This window comes from Chelonia mydas, chromosome 1, assembly GCF_015237465.2.
Source record: "Chelonia mydas isolate rCheMyd1 chromosome 1, rCheMyd1.pri.v2, whole genome shotgun sequence".
In the NCBI taxonomy this organism is placed as follows: Eukaryota; Metazoa; Chordata; order Testudines; family Cheloniidae; genus Chelonia; species Chelonia mydas.
Window position 1 is genome coordinate 284,971,618 of NC_057849.1, and position 24,121 is coordinate 284,995,738.

The window sequence follows — 24,121 nt, forward strand, 5'->3', positions numbered from 1 at the left end:
ATCTACCACTCCTCCCAGTTTAGTGTCATCTGCAGATTTGCTGAGAGTGCAATCTACACCATCCTCCAGATCATTAATGAAGATATTGAACAAAATCGGCCCCAGGACTGACCCTTGGGGAACTCCGCTGAGTGCATGTGCATGAAGCATGTGCGTAAGTTTTTGCTGGATTGGGGCCAGTATGCAGACACTGGGGAGACTAATACACTTGTCTAAAAGGTAACAATGAAGATTTTTAATTATCTTTTAATTTACTTTTTGTTACCTTTTTTATTTTAAAACGTGTACAGTGCATATTTTAAAACTGTCCAGGTGCAGTATTTTGCCACTTATTTTGAATCTTAAATTTTTTTCACAGTTTTGCAATTCATATTAAATCAGTCTTAATACTTTGATTGAAGACTTAATACTTAATAGAGTGAACTGAATATTTATTCTCTTTAAAATGTGATTAAGTGTATTTACTATAGGGTGGAAATTGAAGTGATACTGAAATATGCTGCAGCCTTAAGTATTGCAGCTTATACCATTGAAAATGTATTGCAGTTTATACCATTGAAAATGAATATATAGCTCTCCAAATATGTAAGATATATAGCTCATGAGAGTTGGCACATATTAATACTTGTATGTTTGCTTGTTTAATTTGCTTAGCTGGTTAGTCCTGTGTTTCAAATGGAGTGGCAGTATCTGAAAACCATAAATAATCCCTTGGGTAAATAAGGCTTGTAATTTTTCTTTTTGATGTGTAGGTGCAATCCATGCAAAAAATGGATGAACAGTGTTTTATGTCAGCCTGCCATATCAATTAATCATCCTTTCCCACACAACCCTGTATTTTCCATAGTTTAATAAGATATTCTTGTAGTTTTGTGAAATGATTAGAAACCCTGCAAAGAAATTTATTATGAAAAAATAGAAACCTCTAAAAGTATTGCTAAGAATATTATATACAAAGAACATGATTTTCACATTCTAAATCTCTATCAGGATTTCTCTATCAGGATTAATATACACTAATTTTCTGACATTTTGCTGCTGTATTCCAGTGACAGTATTCTAAAATGTGGCCTATAGTCACCTGCCAGAAATTACAACAGTAAATGTGACCTAACTGTCCTGATCTGTAAATTTCATAACAGAGTGACTAGCAAACCCAAGCCAACTCATCCATCTGTGAAATATTTCAAGGTCGAACCTTTATTGGCTACAAGATTTCTAGCTAAAAAGACAAAGGATGACAGTGCTTATAGTTTGGTAATGTTTGCTTACTGAGCGTGAAATGAAATTTAACAGTGTGGCATGTCTACATTTGTAAATTTATTGTGGTTGTTTAGACATCTTGGAATATTAAATGTCAAACAGTCACCCTTAGCTTCCAAAATGCACTGTATTGTAAGTCCTCACACCTGAGCTCATTCTTTCTACCAACATAAGATTATTTCTACTTCATCAGTATATATTTTTCCCCCATATAAACCTACAACTTATGGCGTGAACATGTCTGAAAATAGGACCTGGCAACACCAGCGTAGAATTAGGGCTTGATGTTGCAAACACTAACTAGCGTAGTACATACTGCCCTGAGCAGTCTTATTTAATTCAGTGGGACTGTGTACAGTGGTGAGCAGTTATCAGTATTTGCATAATCAGGCCTTATATTATGAGAGTGTAAAGGTAATAGCCTCCATATGAATAATGAAGTATAGCAGGGAATGTAAAGAACAACTTTCAGACAAAAAAAATTGAATGCACAGTTAAGTTTGTAAATACTTCCGAAAAGCCTTCTTTAGAATGTTGCAATAATAATTCAAAAGTTATATTTGAAAGGTTAAGCTAAGGTGAAAAGGTTTGGGGAAAAAAAAGTAGAAAGTGTAGAAATTCAGACTTTTATGAATGGCGTTAATTCTCCCTCAGTAGTCTGACACCTTGTGCAGTAGGACTACATAAAACTGGGGGAAATGGTTTTTGTTTTTGTAAATTTCTCATGTAGTTTTTAATAGTTCATTCCAATTTAGAATTATAGAATTCTAGAGTACAATTATCACTGCTCCTCAAATTTGAGGACCCAAGCATGTTTAAGCAGATCAGCTTACAAAGTCCTCTCCTAATACAAAATTTCATATTTTTTGAATTTTGTATCTTTATATATTGGGCCTGCAAAATGGTAACAATGCATCTGATCTGGAAAGGTTGAAGCAAGCTGGACAAAGTATTTGGGATGTTTGAGGTTTCAAAATCTGCTCTTTCCTCTTGGACATTGGCTCATCACAACTCAAATGGTTTGTTGTAAAAACTTCCAGTTCATTTTGGTTTGCTGGTCTTGGTGAGAACTGGAACCCTAGACCAGTTTTGAGCTTTTGGATGTTATATACTTGCTCTCTGTGGGCTTCCTAAACAACATATGAGTCTTTTACATGCTTCAGAATGCACACAGCTGAATGCTGTGTGCTTCCAAAACTGTTGGTTGTGACTCATGGCCCGAAAAGGGCTTAGAAAGCACCTACCTCAAGTAGTCCCAATGCAGACAGCCACAACGGCTGGCAGAGAACCACATTTGATGGCAGGCTGGCTGCTCTGGGGGATCAGGAGAAGAGAGAACAATATAGGATGATAAAGTGACTATGCTGGACAGGAGAGATTGCTCATCTACCTGCCTAGAACTTCCCAAATAAATCCACATAATATGCATATTTCTTTGTCAGTGATGCGGGGAGTGACAATGGGGAAATAGCGAGGATTATGAGGTTAGAAGCAAAATGGAGGGGAAGCATGGGGGTGAAGAGAACATTCTGCATAACTTGCAAGCTCAACAGGAAAAAATGTTAAATATTTTATAAAATCCAAGGAAATTCCCAGTCAAAATAGTCTTGTCTGGGAATTATTGTTTTTTTAAAAAAAGAAAGAAGAAACACGGAATATCTAAGAGTTATTATTACTATGATTTCAAGGATAAATATTACTTTAAGGATAATGTTCTTAAAAGCTTGTATAGAAAAGAATAAAGAGATATTTTTATCTTGTATCGCTACTATATTTATGTGTAAAATATGTACAAATCATTGACTCACATATAAATCCATAATCTTAAATTATGCAAGTATTATGATGATAGAGGGAGCTGAGAGCAGAAAGCACTCTCTGAGAAGGGAATCTCCCAGGCATATAAAGATGAGGTGATGGAGTTTCAGATGTTCAAAACATTATACTATTTACCTCTTCAAGATAGTACTCAAAGGCTTTAATTCTTACAGAGGAGAACTGAAGAAACCATTCTGATCCTTGTAGAGCTTGAGGTTCCAAATAAATCCTTGGAAACATTTCAAACATGAACTAGCTCCAAGTTTTTCAAGCTCCAATATCTCTTGAATGCCTTGGCCATTTTCTTTCAAACTTTCTCAAATATTCTCCTATGCAGAAGATCACACTGTGAAATTTCAGGGACATTTTTGTTTTTTTTCTCTCTCTCAAATGAAGTTTTAAAAAAAGGGGTCATGATTGGATGTAAATTACAACCTTAAATATGGCGTTACTTCTGTGGCTCTGGAGTAGAGACCAAAAGGAAGCCAAGGATTCTCTATAAAGATGTGTAGAAATCTCCATTCTACAAATTCCTTCTCTGAAGTGTGGGAGCTAGTCATTGGGCCCTTTTATTGTGCTAGTGTTATGTGGTCATTGTCCATAGTTTTGTGATATGAGATTAACTGAGATGCTTCCTACTGGGTTCTCCTTATTGTGATTTTACATCTTTTTATTTCTCCTTATACCTTTCAAGTTGCCCATCTAATCTGTATTTTTTTTACCCAAATTGTTTCTCACAGTTGATGTCCATGCGAGGACAACAATCTGTTAAAAATACACTTACTTATTTAGAAGGATTATTAGGTACATTCAGATATTTAAAAAAGAAAGGGAAGATTGGATTTGGGAGTGGATGAGATGGGTTAACCTGCCTCAACTGTATTCTTCATTACTCATTTTGTTGGTCTATGCCTCTGGGGCAGGAGATTGTAGACAGATTACCTAATTTGGATAAATATTAACATATTTTTAATCCCAAATGCACTCGGTCATAATAGTGTGTTCGCTTGCACTTCTCTTTTTTGATCATTGAACAGAAATTGCTTGTTTGAGTTCCACAACAGTAAAATCCTTCTGTTCATCAGCAGTTTATGACTCTGCAGGTTGCATTTTGCCTTCAGGATCTAGAGAGCTTTTTCCAGTGCTTTAGTTTCTGATTGTTGGCTTCCCTGTCTTGTGGTCAGACTCCTCACCTTTACCTATCCTCTATCCCTTTTAGCCATTCCTTCATTATTTTTAAACAAGTGACAAAGGCCTTGTCACAGCACGTATTCCTCTCTGTGGTTAACCATGCAGTGTAATTTGGTGGATGTTTTCCATAGAAGGACATATCAATTAGATTTTCACTGCTGTCAGGTAATTACTGTTATTGTTAGTAAACATTAAGCAGGATTATATTGCATCTGAGGTGCGCATGATGCTTTAAAAAAGAATAGAGACATGGGCCTTGTGCAGAAGAGTTTATAATCTGGTCTTGATATGATACAGAGAGTCGACATTAGACAATGGGGAGGCGGGGAAGAAGGGTTACATCAAATAACATCTGGAAGGTATTTGTTTCACAGTGCAACACATTATGCTAGCTCTCTTCATTTTAAAATTAATCTAGATTTTATATGGGAGAGGTGAGGTGAGAGACTATGGAAGTAGTGGCCTGGATCCTGCAGTGAGTTTCATGTGGGCAGACACAAACACCCAGTTGGTGTTTATTGCACGATCAGGGCATAGAACAGGATCAGGGAGGACATTGGTTTATTGGGCAGGAAATGCTTGTGGTAGAAAGATACACAGGATGCCTAAGTGAATGCATCCATCTACTACTTTTCCGTAACCATTTCTGCTATTTCCACAAAGAAAAAAATTCTTTAAAAGCCAGCTAACATTGCATAAGAGGAACAGTATCATACACAAACCTTTAAAAGGAAAGAAATGTCCAATTAAGGTATTCTTCTGTAACATACTTTAACACACACACACCACGTTTGCCAGTTTCACTTAAACTTTATTCAGCTAAATCCCTGTCACCTTCCAGATATAAAGTAACACAATGCACATGCCCTCAGGATTATGGTATGATGCAAAACCTTAATGCTGACCTCAACATAATCAATTTACATATCTGTTAGGCATTCACGTGCCAGTGAAATGTCTAATGCATTTTTTTCCCTCTCTTCTTCCTTCCTTCCCACCTTCATGTTGAACTTCAACTTTGTTTTGGTGTTTTTATTTTTAATTAAGTGGGGGAAAAAACAATTTTTCAAGAAAAGGGCTAAAAGATTTGTTGCAAATGGAAGTTCGTAGTTCAAATGAGGGAAATATTTACTTCTGTATGAACTTAGAAGTTGGTACAATGTATACTTTATGTGCAAAAGGGGTACAAAATTGAGTGAGACATACCAAGCAAGATTTCAGAAGTGTTCTTTTTGACCATTTATTTCTTTTCCCAGAAACACTTGCCAGGGATCAAAATACCCTCAATTCAGACCCCTCAAAGAGTATTTTTCACTTTTAGGGTTTTTTTAAATAAAAGCAATCTACTGTTTCAGCTCTAGAGAATTTCTAAAGTCCTGTCAGAGACAAAACCTAGTTAATTCTTAACAGTAGAGCCACTGTCAGTAAACTCGAAACACTAAGCAAATCCAGACTTTTCTGGTGTTTATCATGGCAATGGGTGTCTCTGTGGTAGTGTCAGGTTAGATTCTGTTTATCCACTTTTGTGTGTTTCAGCTATTAGTGTCAGAAATCAGGCCCTGTAGCTGAACCTGCTCAGTCGCTTCATGGCCTAATGAGCAAAGTTGGGGCATATCAGCCAGGCAGGCTAAAAGACCGCCCCACCTGATTGCCTGAGGAAGCTAGCTAGCTTGTTTTTAAGCCCAGCAGTAGCTCTCTGGCTGCTCAAGGCACAGACTGGTGGATTCTGTCTCCCTGTGCTTGCCTTGCTTCTGTCCTGCTCCCACCTAATCCTTGCACTGGACCTTGTTCCAGTCCTGTCTCAGCCTTGCTCCTGCACAGGAACCACCGTTGCTCCTGCCTTCCCCAACTCCAGGTAATCCAGTTCTGACCCTTTGCACTGATTCCTCCCTCTGCCTTACCCTGTAGCTCTGGCATTTGGACAGACTTCGGTACTGACCTTTGGCTCCAATTCCTCAGTCTGACCCTCTCTTGACCCTGGGCTCTGGCATTGAGACTATGACTCTTGTTCTGACTCCTGCTCCACCCACTAGGCTGGACCACCCGCGACCTGGTCTTGAGACAGTTCATCTAGCAGGTACAGAAAAAACAGATAAAGGGATAGAATAGGGGTGGCCAACCTGAGCCTGAGAAGGAGCCAGAATTTACCAATGTACATTGCCAAAGAGCCACAGTAATACATCAGCAGCTCCCACTCACAGCGCCTCCTGCCCACCGGCAGCCAAGCCAATCAATGCCTCCCCCTTCCTCCCCGCACCTCCCGATCAGCTGTTTCGTAGCATGCAGGAGGCTCTGGGGGAAAGGGGGGGAGCGAGGGCACGGCAGGCTCGGGGGAGGGGGCGGGAAGGGGTGGAGTGGGGGCAGGGCCTGTGGCAGAGAGAGGGGCTTGAGCAGTGAGCACCCCCCAGCACGTTGGAAAGTTGGTGCCTGTAGCTCCAGCCCTGGAGTTGGTGCCTATACAAGGAGCCGCATATTAACTTCTGAAGCGCCGCAAGTGGCTCCGGAGCCACAGGTTGGCCACCCCGGGATAGAATGTATAAATTGTATTTCCCCTGAAACTTTTATAAATGGAGGGAAAAAAAAAGGCTTAGAATTCTTTTCCCTCAGAACATAAATTTTTTCACCAATTCTAGTTGACAGTGACCCTTTTAAATAGGGTTATGAAGATTTCACAGCAGTTTCCAGCACATCTACGAGCTATGTGTAGGCTCACTTGCTCTTGCGTGCTCTTTCTCTCTCTCTCACAAAATTAACCAGTATTTTTGTGAGTTAATCCCTTCTCCACTACCTTTCCTCATTCCAGAGCATTACCATTGGTCATACACTGATTTGTGAGTGTGTATTTGTTTGCCAGAAAGCTTGCAGAAAGCAAAAGCAATCAGGAATGCTAACATTTATGAATAACTCGGAGTATATGTTGGAAGTGCTTGCACAGCGATTTTGAAAAACTGGTTATTTGCGCAATAGATCTGTCAAATAATTATGAATGGTTACGGATAATTTATTAACAGAATAGATTTATAAAGTTTGTATCCTCTAATCAGGAAACAGAAACAAACAACAGTGTGTGACTTTGAGTGAATAATTAATAGTAAATACTTAGTGACCAGTCATGAACTGAAGTAAAGTAGGCTAAAATTGGCACAAAATACTTGCTGAAAGGTTCATAGGCCGCAGAGCTGGAGAGGCAGTGGCCCGACCATGTTTAGGCATTGGGCCCCTACTAAATCAGTATGGCTAATGCCGGAGTGGTCTGGTGCACTGCTCCCGTGGCGCAGGTGCAGTGCCACTAAAATTTGGCCCAGTCACCCCTCTGTCCAGATGGAGGTGTGGTTGAGCCAAATGGTGGGCTGACCAGATGCAGGAGGAGTCTGTTTCTGGAGCGCAGGGGAGTCCACCGATTGCTTGATTCCTGGCAGCCCCGGCTTATGCACTGTAGAGGTAAGAGAGGGGGGAGACTCCCTGGCGTGGGAGACCCAGGGTCCCAACGGGAGGGAAGAGGAGGGGAGAAGTGAGGACTGGAATGGGGTCCCTGCTGGGTGATGAGGTGGATGGGGACTGGAATTTTCTCCTTCTTTTCCCCCCACAAGAATGTCTGAATTGGTGCCATTGCTAGGGAAGCTGTAGCATAGAGGAGGCTCTTCCTGTAATACTGCTTAGGCCATTAAGGACTTTGAAGGTGAGGACCGACCAGGATCTTGAAGTTGATCTAATATTGAATGATAGGGTAGGTTAGTATAATATTTCAAATAGTCAACACTTTTATGATGGTCTCAGCAGGCAAATGTTGGAAGAAGATTGAACCTGTATTCAGAAGCCTGCTTCAGATGGACTGGTTCTAGAGGCTATTAGCTCAGGGTACGTGATCCCCCACAGTCTCTCCTGAGAATATGTAATTCCACATCTGCAATTGAGAAACTAGAATGTCAGGAAAGACAAGGCTCTTACAGGGCAACAACTTCTGGAAATCAGGATGTCTGTGATTTTTGGTCTCGGCATCGAAAAACTGTAGATTATCAGATGTACATCCCACAATTGCAAGAGGGCTGGAGAAGATAAGCCCTCCCCTCCTGTCTCTTGGATCTCTGCAATACATTTAAGTTTTTCACATGGAAAATCTATGCTGTAACTCAAGAGATTTGTACTTTGGAGATTTTCTGTGTTCAGTCGAATTCCAGAAACCATTTAAATGCAGCTTTATTTTTGTCCCAAGAGGGGTAATATTAAGCAGGACTCTTGTGCCAACTTGTTGCGTTCTCTTGCTTGTGTGTTCTCCAGTCAGAACTCAGTGAGGCAAACCCAGTGTTCCCTCTCGATAGCAGAAATGTTATATACTGGCTTGAGCAGGTATGTGGAGCTCACCTGTCTAAAGCTTTGAGTTTTTTTGCTGTGAACTGTATACTGTAGGTGAGGAGTGAAGCATTATGCAGGCCTGCTTCTCTCCCTTGGGTCCTGATGGTCTCAAGGTCCATGTCTTTAAGCCCAATGAGGTGTCAACCTCTCTTAAATGCATAATATCTTAATGCCATGCCTATTTTATTATGGACATAAATACCAATCTAACCCTCCCCCCATTCTTTCCCCAAATACCTTTTTAAAAGTGGATTTATGCTTTAGTAAACAAGTCTATCATTCATGAAATGCCATGTACATTATTACACTTCTAATGAACTTTCATCAGGAATGTTTAACTCTAAAAAAATAGGTAGAGCTCGGTGACGAGTTTCTCTCCTGGGCACCTATAAACTTTCTTTATGCTAGTCAGATCAAGGTTCTACAGGCTGTTTTCTGGTATCTGACTTGTCAAGCTGGTTCATTCTCATTCACTCACTATGAAATGTGAGACTTTACAGAACAGTTTTCCTCTGGGCATCTATGAATATATTGATTTTATTATACCACATTCCATTCAGAACCAAATATTTGCTTATGCTTCCGTGAGTGGTGAACAATAATTGTATGCAAACAGGGATGTTAAATGTAGAGCTTTTACTGATAGTAACAACTAATATTTGCTATGGCTACCATAGATGGGGAGGTGAAGCTTATACATCTTAACCCATATTTTGAAGCAGTAGCATTCTCTGATCCTGATTACGTGGATCTCATGCTACATATCTGCTGAGGTCTTAATTCAGCTCTCCCAAGAGCATAGTATTTTAATGTCATGTTTACTTTATTGTTGTCATGAAGCCTTTGGCCAGCAGGTCACTGATTTGAATCAGGCCCAGGTTTGATATTATCTGAAAGGTATCACTGTGTGGTTCTTGGTAACCTATATGAAATGAGTTAATTGTCAGAGCAGACATATATCTACATTACGAAATGCTGTCATCACCAGAGTTTCATAAGGGCCAAAAATTGAATTGTGAACTTGATTGTATTCCTGGAAATTACAGTTAACATCTAAACAACTAAATGCCTGAACTTTCATGGCTTCCCCCCACCCCAAGCTAATCAAAGACACTACTTCTAATCAGGACCAAGAGAGTACAACACATGTAAAGATTTTTGGCTAAGTCTTTTGGAAACATGATCATCCAAAAAGCCTGACTTGTCTACATTACAACTTCCAGCCGTGGCTTTGCACCTGTTGGGAATTATGGGTCCAAAAATTCTAGTGTCAACACAGCCCAGAGTATATGCCACATTTAACCTGCCACATCGTACTCAGAATAACACTTTCAAAAACGAAGTCATTTAGGAGCTAATGTCAATGGGACTTAGACTTCTAAGTCACTGTGGCACTTTTGAAAATTTTACCTCAGTCTTTTTTTTTTCTAGCTAAAACTCTAGAAGGATTTTATGTGGGGATTATAAAAACCCCATGGTGCCAAAACTTTGAAAAGAGTTCCCGGTGTTGTCAGTGAGAAATGAAATATTCCCAAGAGTGGGCTACAGATATGGAAAAAGAAATGACAATTTTTCACTTTAGGAAACTGTATTTGTAACATTTGATTCAAGATGCAGTACTTATTCATTTGAAAATGGGATGGTGATAACATTTACTTCACAGGTATATTCTGAGTCTTAATATTTGTAAAACACATTGAAGACATTAGCCCATACTATATTTAATGGTTTTTATGTATTAAATATATATTTCATATGCTATGTATCAAATATATATTTCATATGCAAAGCTTCCTTTGAGGTTTTTAAGGTCAGGCTTGACAAAGCCCTAGCTGGGATGATTTAGTTGTGGATTAGGTCCTGCTTTGAGCAGGGTGTTGGACTAGATGACTTCCTGAGGTCCCTTCCAACCCTGATATTCTATGATTTTATGGTTCTAATATATTGCTGAAGTTACACAGTGAAGCACTCAGTAGTCAGGAATTGTTACAGAACTTTTAGCTCTACCCCCTTTGTGCCTATATGTTTTGAAATAGTCTTCATTTTGTAATATTTCTCAAATAATGCAATTCCCCCTCAAATATACAGGCATAGGTGAAGCATCTCATGTTTATTTTACATATTAAAAATAACTTCATTTCACATTGGTCCAGTATATATTTTATTAGATAATTTTTAATATTATTTTCTGTTTTTTAAGGAGGTTCTCAACCTTTTCCATTACAGGACTTTCTCCCCCCTGTCATCTAGCTGAGATGTCATCCTATTTAGCCTATGAGAAGAGCAAAGTGGTCATGACCCCTTGTTGCTTTTTGCAGCCCACCTGGAGATTATGACCCACAGGCTGAGACTCCCATATCTCTGAACTGTTGTATTTGGCAGTAACTGTTAATAGCTCCATAGTTAAAGCTCTGGTGAGACTTGCAGTTATAACTTGGGGGGTAGAAGTTAGATACAAAAATTGGTATGTATCTCTAACGATATTACACCACTGCCTCTAAATATACAGTTTTCTGGAAAGTTAGAAATAACAGTAAATCTGTTCAGTGGTTTAAAAATAACAGCTGTGTGAAATTGGAGGGCTGGTAACTTACATCATTTTTGGATTGCTGTAGCTTGGTTTTAATACTTGAAGCTTTAGCTGTGTGGAAGTCCCCCACAAAAAACATACATGGTCTAGTAAAAAATAATTAAAATAAGGATACTGGCAATATTAGTCATTGCTATTGGTATTTATACAAAGGGGAACAGATGAATAAAGTACTTGTCAGCAAATCAACTGGCTCTTTGGCTAGAGTCCACTGGAAAGCCCTATTTATCCACCTTAGATATGAATAGTTGTTGTAGTGATACACTAAGGTGTATCAGTAGGGCCCTACCAAATTCATGACCGTGAAAAACATGTCACGGACCATGAAATCTGACTATTATAGGGGAGACCAGATTTTACAGAGTTGGGCGGCCGGAGAGCAGCAGCTGCTGGGCGGGAGCCCAGGTCTGAAGGCAGCGCTGTGGATAACAGCAGCATAGAAGTGAGGTGGCACGGTATGGGGGTGGGAGGGTTTGGTCACTTTTTGGCGAAGGCAGGACTAGCCTTACAGGTGGGCGAGTGGGCAACCGCCCAGGGCCTCATACTCGGGGGTGGGGGGGAGGGAGAGCGCTGTGGTCACTCACCTCCCTCCCTCGCAAGGTCACTTTAACTCCCAAGCACCGGGCTTCAGCTGCTAGTCCTGAACAGGCTGAGGAGGGACAGGACTTCCTCTTCCTCTACATGAGCCACTCCCAAGGTCGGGTTACACCCATCTCCAGGAACCTCCCCTGGCTGCAGGAAACACAGCGGCTGCTGTCTGGGAGTCCAGCTCTGAAGACAGTGTGGCCTCCGCAGCAGTGCAGAAGTGAGTGTGGCATGGCATGATATGGTATTTCTACCCTTACTTTTGAGCTGCTGCTGGTGGTGGCGGTGCCTTCAGAGCTGGGTACCTGGCCAGCAGCCGCCCTCCAGCTGCCCGGCTCTGAAGACAGCAGCACAGAGTAAGGGTGGCAATACCGCGACCCCTCTACAATAGCCTTGCGACCCCCCATGACCCTATTTTGGGTTGGTACCACCCACAGTTACAATACTGTGAAATTTCAGATTTAAATATCTGAAACCATGAAATTTATGATTTTTAAAATCTTGTGACTGTGAAATTGACCAAAATGGGCACTACGTATCAGGGTATGGGCTCTCTCCTGCCCATCTTAGAAATTGCACAGGTACCTGCCCTCAATCTTCTCATGCCTTACAAGGAATGCAAGAACCTCTTCCCAGCTGGTGGTCTCCCTCTCAGTTTGCAGGGATATATTTTAGTATATTTTTTTCACTACCTTGCTAAGTTAGCCATACACTTGTGCACAATGAACCCTTCCTTAGCTATGCGGTTTACAAGCTTTGTGAGGAAAAAATCTACTGTGGAAGCTCAGTATGCAATTTTCAAAAGCTCAAAACTTCAAGTAAAACCAGTTTTCTTTAGAAAATCGGCAGGCAGTTGGTGTGCTAGAACTGTGCTTATTACACGATTCAGTGGCGGTGTAGCTGTGTAAGTCCCAAAGTATTAAACACGGTGGGTGAGGTAATATCTTTTCTTGGATCAACTGCTGTTGGTGACAGAGAAAAGCTTTTGGGCTACCCTGAGCTCTTCTTCAGGTCTGGGAAAGTTCTACGGACCTAAATCAGTACAACTGCGTCACTCAGGGGGGTGAAAAACCCACACTCCTGAGTGACATCGTTATAGCAACCTAACCCTCTTGTAGACAGCGCTACGTTGACATGGGAGCGCTTCTCCCGCTGACATAGCTACCACCTCTCGGGGAGGTGGATTAACTATGTGAATGGGTGAACCCTCTTCACTAAAGCACTGTATGGGAACTGTAGCACTTTACAGGCACACAAACCTTAAGAGTGTCACAGCTAAATACAGGTTTCAGAGTAGGAGCCGTGTTAGTCTGTATTCGCAAAAAGAAAAGGAGTACTTGTGGCACCTTAGAGACTAACCAATTTATTTGAGCGTAAGCTTTCGTGAGCTACAGCTCACTTCATCGGATGCATTCAGTGGAAAACCACAGCTAAATACAAGATCAAACAGATAGTTTAGCATAAGCAGTTAGCACATATTTTAAGGGACCATTCAAGGTGAAGTGGCCCGTTAACACTGCTGTAGTCACAGGACAAAAAGGGAGGCTAGTCGGTTACAGAGTGTTGAAATAAGCCATAAATGCAGTGTCTTGATTAAGACCCTGATTTTTAGTGTTTGGCAAAGCGATGAATTTAAGCTCCCAGCTCATCTTTTGAAAATGTTTAGGTTTCCTTTGAGGATAAGGACTGATAGATCAGATATAGTGATTGCTTTGTGAAAAGTGCTCACCCAGAGGTGACAGCGTGTTTTGCTCTTTTAACATTTTCCTGTGTGAGTTCATTTGAGAGCTTAGTGACTGGTTTCACACACACAGTTGTTGTGGAGGCATTTAGTGCACTGGATGAGGTACACCACGTATTGTGATAGGCATGTGTAGAACCCATCATAGGCGCTTATTCTGTGGGTGCTGAGCACCCATTGGCAGCCCCCCTACCAGAACGTCCCCAGTGCCTCCTGCCCACTGGCGGGCCCTACAGATCAGTGCCTCCCCCTCCCTCCCAGCGCCTACTGCCTGCTGTGGATCAACTGTTTCATGGTGTCAGGAGGCGCTGAGGGGAAGAGCGAGGGTGCAGTGTGCTCAGGAGATGGGGCGGGGAACTGGGAAGGGATGGTGGCAGAAAGAGGCAGGGCGGAGTGGGGGTGGGAAGAAGCAGGATGGGGGTGGGGCCTGGGGGAAGAAGCAGGGTGGGGGCAGGGCCTGGGGGGAGCTGGGGGGAGCACACCCAGCAGATAAGAAACTTGGCGCTTGTGGGACCTAAGGATCTTGAAAGGTGTGTTGTGAGGGTGTTGATCATTGTAGCAGTGGAGATATGTCCACAGGTTTTGCATCTGTTGTTCTGGCAGGGGTTGGTGCCACTTTGAGTAGGTGTGTTCAGGTTAAGGTTGCCAGGTATCTCTGGTTTTTGAACAGAACACCCAATCGAGAAGGGACCCTGGCAGCTACGGTCAGCACTGCTAACTGGACCATTAAAAGTCCGGTTGGCAGTGCTGCGGGTCTAAGGCAAGCTAGTCCCTAGCTGTCCTGGCACCATGCTGAACCCTGGAAGCAGCCAGCAGGTCGGACTCCTAGGCAGGGGGCCATGGGGCTCCACGTGTTGTCCCCACCCTGAGCATTGGCTCCACACTCCCATTGGCCGGGAATTGTGGCCAGTGGGAGCTGGGGGTCGGCGCTGGTGTGTGAGAGCAGTGCGCAGAGCCTCCTGGCCCCCACACCTAGGAACTGGACCTGATGGCAATTTCCGGGGCACAGTGCAGAGCCATTAGTCCCGCTGCACCACTGACCAGGAGCCGCCCAAGGTAAGCCTGAGCTCCAGCCCCCAGGCCTGAGCCCCCCACAAACATGGAGCCCCCTAACCCCAGGCCCACTCCAGAACCTGCACCCAGCCAGAGCCCTCACCCCCCTGCACCCCAACCCCCTGCCCCAGCCCAGAGCACCCTCCCACACCCTGAACCCCTCATCTCCAGGCCCACTCCAGAGCCTTCACCCCCAGTTAGATCCGTCACCCTCTCTTGCACCCCAGCCCCCTGCCCCAGGCCAGTGAAAGTGAGTGAGGGTGGGGGAGAGTGAGCCACCAAAGGAGGAGGAATGCAGTGACTGGGGGGCGGGGCCTTGGGGAACGTGGGCGGGGCCTCATGGAAGAGGCAGGACTAGGGTGTTCGGGTTTGTGCAATTATAAAGTTGGCAACCCTAGTTCCGGTCTGTGGGAAGCTTGCTTCTGATGATGAGTTTGGAGAGGTTGGGGGGTTGTTTGAAGGCCAGAAGAGGGGGTTCACGAAAGATTTCTTTTAAGATTGGGTCCCCATGGAATATGGGCTGTAGTTTGATGATATGGGTCTCTGTGTGGGATGGTAGATGACAGCTCAGGGTCTGCTGTTGGAGGGGTTTATTTCTGTATTGAAGCTGGTTCTCTTTTGGTATTTGGGTGTCCCATTCCATGATGTGATCTACTTCTCTGGTGCAGTGTCCTTGTTTTAGTGAGGGCGGTTTTGAGTGTGTTAAGGTGCATATCCTGGAATTTTCCCTTGGAGCATATTCTGAGTGATGGGCTGTAGATAACAGATTCCTTAGTGTATTGGGATGGTTACTGGATCTATGGAGGTAGGCATGATGATGCCAACTTCTTCATGGGCCACCTTGAGGAAGGATTTCTGTACAAACACACCATGAAACCAATGATATACCTGAGATACATCAAAGATATTTCCATCTTCTGGCAAGACCACTTAAACTCCCTCAGATTTCCACCACAAATTCAACAACTATAGCCCATTCATTGAACTCTCTCTGGAACACTCCCACACTAGCATCTACTTTCTGGACACCATGATCAGTTTCACTAGTGGAATCCTACCAACAGCCCTATCCAAGAAATCCACAGATCCCCTTCATAGATCTAGTTTAGAAATCCATAGATCTACCTTCATAGATCTAGTTACCACCCCAATGCACCAAGAAATCTGTTCTCTAAAGCCAGCCACTTTGTCTCGCTTATTACACTAGTCATGATTGTTTTGTTGTTACCTTGTCTCCTCCTATTTGTTTTCTCAACCTGTTATCTCTAGTCATGGGATTGACTTCAAGCTCTTTAGGGGTAGACTGTCCATGGGTGTACAGTGCCTAGGACAATGGGACCCTCATCCCAGAGTGAGGCTCACTGTTACAACAGAACTAATAACAATAATAAAGAGAGGCCCATTTCCTCAGTGAAGGCCATATCCATGCCAAATTTCAATTTTCATCCCTTAGCCACTCGTACAGTAGGGCAGTTAAAAAGTCTCAAAATTTGTTTTATACTGGGGAAAGTTTTCTTCACCCCCTCATATTTAAAAATGGCTGAACCATTTTTACTTAGTTGCTTAAAAAAAAAATCACCTTTAGGTAGAGCCCAAGTCTGGAAAATTTCAGTCTAAAACAGGGGTGGGCAATAATTTTTGCAGGGGGGGCCACTCCATGAATTTTGGTAAATCGTCATGGGCTGCAGATTTCTACTATATTAATGGAGGGGGTGCAGAGTCTGGGAGGGAATTTGGGTGCAGGAGGGAGCTCTTGGCTGGGGCAGGGGATTAGGGTGCAGAATGGGGTGTGGGGTCTGGAGGAAGTTTGGGTGCAGGAGGTGGTTCTGACCTGGGGCAGAGGGTTGAGGTGCAGGAGGGGGTGTGAGATGCAGGCTCTGGTCGAGAGTGCTTACCACAGGTGGCTCCCGACCGGTGGCACAGCAGGGCTCAGGAAGGCTGCCTGCATGCTGTGGCCCCACGCCACTCCCGGAAGTGGCTGCGGCCGGCTGCTGCTGGCAAGTCTCTGTGTGCCACTTGGGGGGAGGGGAGCAGCAGGTCTCCGTGCGCTGCCTGTGCCCGCAAGCACTGCCCCTGCAGCTCCCATTGGCTGATTTCCGCCAATGGGAGCTCTGAGCACGGTGCTGGGGGCAGGAGTAGTGCGCGGAGCTGCCTCCCCCCGCCCACCCCCCCCGCCAGGGGCGTGCAGAGATACGCCAGCAGCAGCCGGCCACTTCTGGGAGCAGCATGGGGGCATGGCAGGCAGGCAGCCCAGAGATCACAAGGGGACAGCCAAAGAGCCCGACGGGCCGGACAGAAATGTTAGATGGGCTGGATCCAGCCCGCGGGGCATATTTTGCCCACCCGTGGTCTAAAAGGTGAATGTTGTTAATATCTAGTTGAAAAAGGGGCTGGGGAGAGAGTTATAGACTGGGAGCACGTAAGCAATAATAATAATAAGACTTAACTCTTCAGGGGGGTCTGCCTCTCCTGCTATAATACTCTAAATATTTGCATAAAAAGTGTCACAATTTTCATTTAATATGTTTTGTACCGTTTGGAAGCAGAATAGCAAAAAGAGAGAGTAACTAAAATTCCGGAGGATGCCGTGATCTGTTCATAAAAATGCCTATACAAAGTTTTATTACTTTTTAAAAAATCAGTCATGTTGTTTTCCATCATTTTATCACACAATCTCAGTGCTCAGGAATGTGACAAAAAGTAACTTCCATGTGAGAGCTGTGATACTTGGCTATGTCTCTACTACGAACTAAGGGTGTGATGATTCCCTAGCTTGTGTACAAATACTCCCAGTAGCTTGACAAGAGCTAGCATAAGTGTAAATAGTAGTGTAGCAGCAGTAGCATGCATGGGCAGTGGCAGCAAAGACATGGTTTAGCTGTGCCAAGTAGGTACCCTCTGATTTCAGGGGTGTTTGTACTGGGCGGGGTTCAATTGCACCTCCGCTGCCCCGGCTACTGCAGCTACACTGCTACTGATACTCAGGCTAGTTGTAATTGAACTACCATGAGTAGTTGTACGCAAGCAGGAGAATCACACCCCTAGCTCGTAGTATAGACATAACCGAAAATGAATTGAATTAGTGACGTGTTCATCAAGTAACTCTAGTGACCAGGCTTTCAAAGTAATCCTCTCATAGAGTAAGGAGGAACAGGATATGTCGGGGTGGTAGGTAAGTAGGTACAAGATAATTTGACTGATGTGATTAATTGCATTCCAAACAGGTGTCAGCAGACTGGAGGTTTCCTACTTGTACAAAGAGCTCACGCAGTTTACTGGGGTGGTGAGGTTAAAAAACAAACTGGTAAATGTTCAACTGATTGGATTTGAATGGACATTTGCTTTTGTTCCCTCTTAAAGGAGGGGAATTTTGTCAAAAATGCTTGTGAAATTCCTGGCTTATCTTAGAGAATGCTTGTGGAGTGTAGAAACAAGTAGTCAGAAGAATGTGGGCACCTTTTCAGGCTTTTTGCTAACAGAACAGTTCTGCTGCCTGGTTGGTTTGCTCTGGGTTATTTTTCAAGTTTTACAACTCAGCTAGGATTTTAGATGAGTACAGTATAGGGTAGGCAGTACGGTGTGGTCATGATATAGCTTTCTTTGTTTGCATTACTGTATAGCCGTGCTGGATCTATAAGGAGCCTGTCTGTGAAGTGCATTTTAATATTTAGATCAAACAATGACTGGAATACATGAATGCCCTGTGGGTAAACGTGTCATTTTTAAGCAGCTGACGAGCTTTCTCCCTGCTGCTCCAATTAACACATTCAGCATGCACACTTATCGGTGAGTAGGCTGTCTATATGGATTAAACCACTTTGTTGTTTATTCATCCACCATGTGTGGTATCGGAAATGGATCAGCACGGTTAACATTTTTAAAACAAATGAAATGAAATGAGGTCTTGAGCATGTGCCACAGTAAACATCAGGGTAGTTATTAACAGGCTACAGAAAACCTGTTTTGCCTTCAGATATGGTTGAGTCCATTGACTAACATGTATCCCCGCCCCCCAGCTCCTCTTCAAATGATGGAGACATAGGATAGTGAAATTCTAGTGCTGGGATTCCTCTTGCTGTCAGGCAGATCTTCTGAACTTTGTTCTGTTTTGTTTAAAGGCTGATTGTGATCAAACACTTCTCTTTATTTCCTTCTTTACCTTGATTGCAATTTTTCAACATAAAAACAATGGATTTGATAAAGGTCCTCTTAAAGGTAAAACAAAATGCTTTGTCATAATTGAAACTGTTGGTGGTTTTTTTTTGTTTTGTTTTTTTTTAATGGTATCAGAGTGGCTGTCAAAGGGTGCAGCTCTCCATCTATATTTGCTGTTCATTCATGCTCAAACAGCTTTTTGTGAAGCTTAGCTACTAAGACCAGCAAAAGGTAAACTGGGCTGTTAACTGTGTGCTGGTGAAAGAGATGGAACGTTTCTTGGGCTTTGTGAAGCAGATAAGAAGATCGAGAAGAAGAAAAGGCAAAAAGTACCGACCTGAGGAGGATTACCATGAGGGCTATGAGGATGTCTATTATTATGCTTCAGAGCATTTTCGAAGTAAGCACTGTATAACCTAATGTTTTCCTGTTGTGATAAATATTCAATATTGTTTTTATTACAAAATGCTAACACTGGATAGATATCTACATGTGAGCCTCATGCAGGTATTACAAGCATTAGACTACTATTATTTATTTGTCTAAATTTTCTGGTAGGAAATTAGAAAGAAAAGCTATCTTAGCTTTCAAATCAAGCAGGGTCTGTAGCAGTGGTTAATATTTCAGGTGCAGTTAATTGATTCTTACTGTTGCAAGCCTTTTGTTAGACGACTTTGTGTTGTAAACTGATATGATAGCCTTTTTAGAACACTTTTATATATAAATGTAACTACATTCATAATTCTGCTACATGGCTTTTAAAAAATAATTGCTCCTGCATAAGTTCAAGTTGATGATTAATATTTGTTGATTGAAAGTCCTTTGTGTCTGAACTGTGCCCTGATCTTTACAGTAGAAAGTAACTCAAGTGGGCTTCTTTGCTGCTGCATGTTCAGAATTGCTTCAGGAATTAAGTAATCAGGGTTCCCCACCCCCCCTCAATTTGCTGTCAGACATCTGCAGTAGTAGCTATACATCAAAATAGAATGGCTGTTTTTAAGACCCCTGCAAAATCTGTATTATAAACTGCAATGCACTTGAATAATTCTCTGTACCTGTCAGTGTTCTGAGTTCCTGGTCGCTCTCTGACTTATCCCAATGGATTGGAAATGCCCAGAAATGCCTGAGGGGACAATGGGAAAGAAGCTACTCACAGACATCTGAGTTTATTATGCCATTCTCTAATGGAAGGTGTTGACAGTATAATCAGTCATGCACAAAAAATATTTTTAAATAGGGTTGCTATTCTTTTGACTTGTGATTTGGGAGCTTTTCTGCAAAGAGTTTGTATTCTGCCTTTTCCTGGCAACATAAAGGTTAAATGTACTCTTATGCGTATGTACCATTCATGTAGCTGTCAGTTTCCTTTTCCATCACTTCCTCTTGTTTCCATCTGAGTGAAGTGTAGTTTTTTCATAATATAATCTTTTTAGGGTTAAATGCTGAAAAAGTGGATTTTATGGAAATGCAAGTAGTAAACATGTCTTAGACACATAGTTCTGATCAACTGCATCAAACTTTTTATGCTGGTCAAACAAGATGGCTCACTTTTGGGGATAGGTCTAATATTTGTTGAATATATGATGTGTATATTTTGTTTAGGGGTTTAATGGGGCCGTCCTTAGTAATATTCTCTGAGCTTTTTTTTTATAAGTGCTTATTGTTATGCAAATTACATTAAAGTAATGTGGATGATTTATGTGCAACTGATTTGGGATCTGTTAAGCAAAGCACTTTCTTTTTAAAAAAGATTATCATGGCAAGGTACCATCTTACAATTGTGTACTCTACATCAGGAACATCAAACTTAAAACTACAAAACATTGTAGAATTTTAAAATGAAATAAGTTAATGAAAACATGCAACTTTTTCGCTTTCTTCAGCTTTATTCGTGTCACGCAAATCACATGGCTATATATCAAATTAGAAGTGTTAAGCTAGTGTTTCCCTAACAGATTGTAATAGAACATATTTTAACAAAAACAACCAAGCAAACCAACATCAAATGTATGTACCTATGATTTTATTAGCTTTTTCTAAAAAAAATTAGCATGAGACAACTGTGTGACTGGACCAAATGCTTAATAGTGATTACTCCTTTCATTTTGACTCCCCTTAATAGAATAAAATGATAAACATTTTTTCTACACACTTTAACCTGCCAAGCTCATGTACACAATAAATATTTTCAAGTGGGTAGGTAGGCATGTTCTCTGCCACTTTCATCAATGCTCATAATCCAGAGTTAAATAACCACCTAAAACATAATGCATAATTCTGTCGTTGGATGCACATGGGGCTTGCAACTTCAAACAGCTACTTAATAAAATGTATTACAAGATACTCAAACTCTAGAGATTTGACTATTCATCAGTCATCAAACACCAGCGTCTTTTATTAAGATATCTCATCGAATATAATTGCTTCTTAATGCTTCTTTTGTCTACTCTTTCAAGTAGGTTGTGTGTCACAGTTTTGGTGGATAGGTGTGATATTCACTTAAATTATGTTGTACAAAATGTCAAGGCATGCTGCTGCTGTTGCTAAAACTTTTGCTCTTTAACCTGCATTTCATGTAATTTATAAAATTAAATGTACATTCCATGTTTAAATATTATTTAACTATGCACCAGCAATTCACTGTTTACAGTGCAGGTTAAGAGGAATGACAAGCCTTTTAATAATGATTCCTTTGGCATTCCTTTATGTTTAGAAAATTCTTTGCATTGTTGAAATGATCTTCTAGTGTATTTACTGATACAAATGCCAATAACTCAGAGCTAATGGAATCAAGGACCTGTTGTTCACTCAAATAGCTTAAGCATTTCTGGTATGCCCTCTTCCTCCCCTCCTCCCCCCAATAATATTATGTATTTGGACTTTTACGTCCAAAGAAATGTAAACATTTTAATTCCATTTAAATTTACCTAGTGGAGCTGAGGATTCATTCAAACAGTCACTTCACATGTGCAGTAATATCTCTCATGTTCTTACTTGATGAAATGCAAAAACTGTATTAAAATAACTCCAGGATCAAACAGCCACACAAAAAGCAAGAAAATAGAGTTAAAAATGGAATAGGCCTCTGGGGATTTTGGATAAAAGTTGACCTTATTCTGTCCTTAACTTCCCCTTTTGTGCCTGGTATTGTAGCTCAAGCTAGATGGTATATAGCATTGCCACTCTTCTGAAGCCCTCTTCATGGAAAATTAGATGAGCTATACTGCTTTGGCACAATAGGGTGAACGAAGGGTAGTAATAGCGAAGGCTCTCCTGGTAAAAGGATGGTCCCAACTTTGAATTTCCCCCTTTTTGTCAAGTTTTTACTACAGCTCTATTTAATTTAATTTCCTTTAAGCTTTATTCATAAACGGCTAGCCTTATTTTGAGATGTCGCATCAGCTACATTATTTTTATTGAGATTATCTGACTTCACAGTGTTACATACTATTAGTATTGCTGAGTGGTATTCTTGTTACACACATTCATAATGATATTAGTATTGCAGGTGTCACATTCATTTAAATGAGATGTAACGTGACAATAATGGATAATGAAATTACTGCCCCACGTACTCAGAAAACTTAGTGATTATTACATAAGATGCCTGAGCAAGTGTTATATTCATCTTGTGCACCATTAAAACGCCGCCACTCAACTTGTTCCTTTTAATGAAGCTTTGCATAATAAAAATACTTATTACATTATCTAGACTGCTTCTGAACAGTAAGAATGTTACATAGTAGAGCTTCTTGGAACGTTTTTGACATAGAAATACATTGTTTTGCCAAAACCGAAACATTTCACAAAGACATATTGGTTTGATGAAATTTCTGATGGGAAGATTTCTGAGTTCCAAGGCGCTCTATTCACTTCTGACCAGAGAGGTGTAGACGCTAATCAGGAACTTAATCTTTTCAATCTGAAAATGGAGGGTTCCACACCTTTCCGTTTTGTAAAAAAAAATACAAAAGGTTTTATTTTCATTCCAGTGCAGAATGAAAATAACGTAAGAACTGCCATACTGGATCAGAACAATGGTCCATCTAGCCCAGTATCCTGTCTTCCGACCGTGGCCAATGCCAGGTGCATCAGAGGGAATGAACAGAACAGGTAATCATGAAGTGATCCATCCTCTGTCTCCCATTCCCAACTTCTGGCAAACCATAAACTGGGGACACTTCAGAGCATAGTTTTTCATCCCTGCCCATCCGGCTAATAGCCACTGATGGATTTATCCTCCATGAATTTATCTAGTTCTTTTTTGAACCCTGTGATAGTCTTGGCCTTCACAACATCCTCTGGCAAGGAGTTCCACAGGTTGACTGTGCGTTGTGTGAAAAAATACTTCCTTTTGTTTGGTTTAAGTATCTTGAGTAGTTTTGTATCATCTGCAAATTTTGTCACCTCACTGTTTACCCCTTAATGGAGTTGGCATGCTCTAACCTTCTCTGTTACATAGTCAATACGGAGGCACCATTTTATTTTACATTTTTTTTTTAAATAGCTACTCAAAATCCTGAATGATCCATGATTTTTGCCTCTGTTAACCAGCAAGTTTCAACAGATTACAGTTTGAAATGGCTGATAATAAATAGTGAAACATAAAACTTTTACAAAGTATTTGTATTTGTCGTAAGAATGCCCTAGTGGCATTTGCAATATAAAACGATCACAATTTGTCTTCTGAACTGGGCTGTGACTTTCATTGCAGATGGGTTACGGGATGCTATTTATTGTTTGTATGCTCAGTACTCAGGACAGGGTAATACCAGAAGTGAGTATATAACTAGCCTATGCTAAAGTTTTGTTAGCCTCCAAAAAGCATCTGCTGGTGGCCATGATATTAGGTCTTTGTGGAGATGATGGTTTTAAAGGGGGGGAATTTTAGGAGAATATCACATCCTTATCTCAGATGCAGAGGGAGCTACTACAGGATATACAATAAACAGTTAGTAAAAATTATGTGGCATTATTGCATGGTGCACTTTTAGAGCTAAAGTACTTTGAAAAGTACGTAGGCATGTGCTTAGTATTTCTCGATGTAAACTCAAAAGGCTCTAGTTTATAGAAAGTAAATGTATAACTAAAAGGTCTCATTTTAAGACAAAAGACATTGTGTGCATGTTTTGTTATATTTTGTTTTGTCTCAATTCTTGCACATGTTCAGAGTATAAAATTTACATTTATTAAAGATTAGGCCACTGGATTACCAGAAATCTCACGGCATAGCATGTATAATTATATAAAGATATGTAATATTTCTTTTGATGCCTTAATACTGTTTTTTGGAACAATAAAATATTTTAGAGAGACCCTTTGGTCACCCCCCTCCCCCCCAAAAGCCATTTTTAAGTGATAGAGCAGAAATG

The 24,121-nt window shown here is 41.4% G+C and overlaps 1 protein-coding gene across 12 annotated transcripts in view; it reads left to right on the forward strand.

Moving 5' to 3' along the window:
* Positions 1-24,121, forward strand: part of GRIP1 (glutamate receptor interacting protein 1) — a 546,608-nt gene that overhangs the window by 165,427 nt on the left and 357,060 nt on the right. For 3 of the 12 annotated variants that reach the window (XM_043548237.1, XM_037887134.2, XM_043548278.1), the window contains exon 1: positions 18,295-19,149. The exons of 5 other annotated variants lie outside the window; for them this stretch is intronic. In XM_043548237.1, the coding sequence (XP_043404172.1) occupies positions 19,017-19,149 (133 nt within the window). In that variant the 5' untranslated portion in view covers positions 18,295-19,016. Of the gene's footprint in view, positions 1-18,269; positions 19,150-24,121 lie in introns of those variants that run through there. 4 more of the 12 variants (XM_043548258.1, XM_043548226.1, XM_043548274.1 and 1 more) reach the window with 4 other exon arrangements.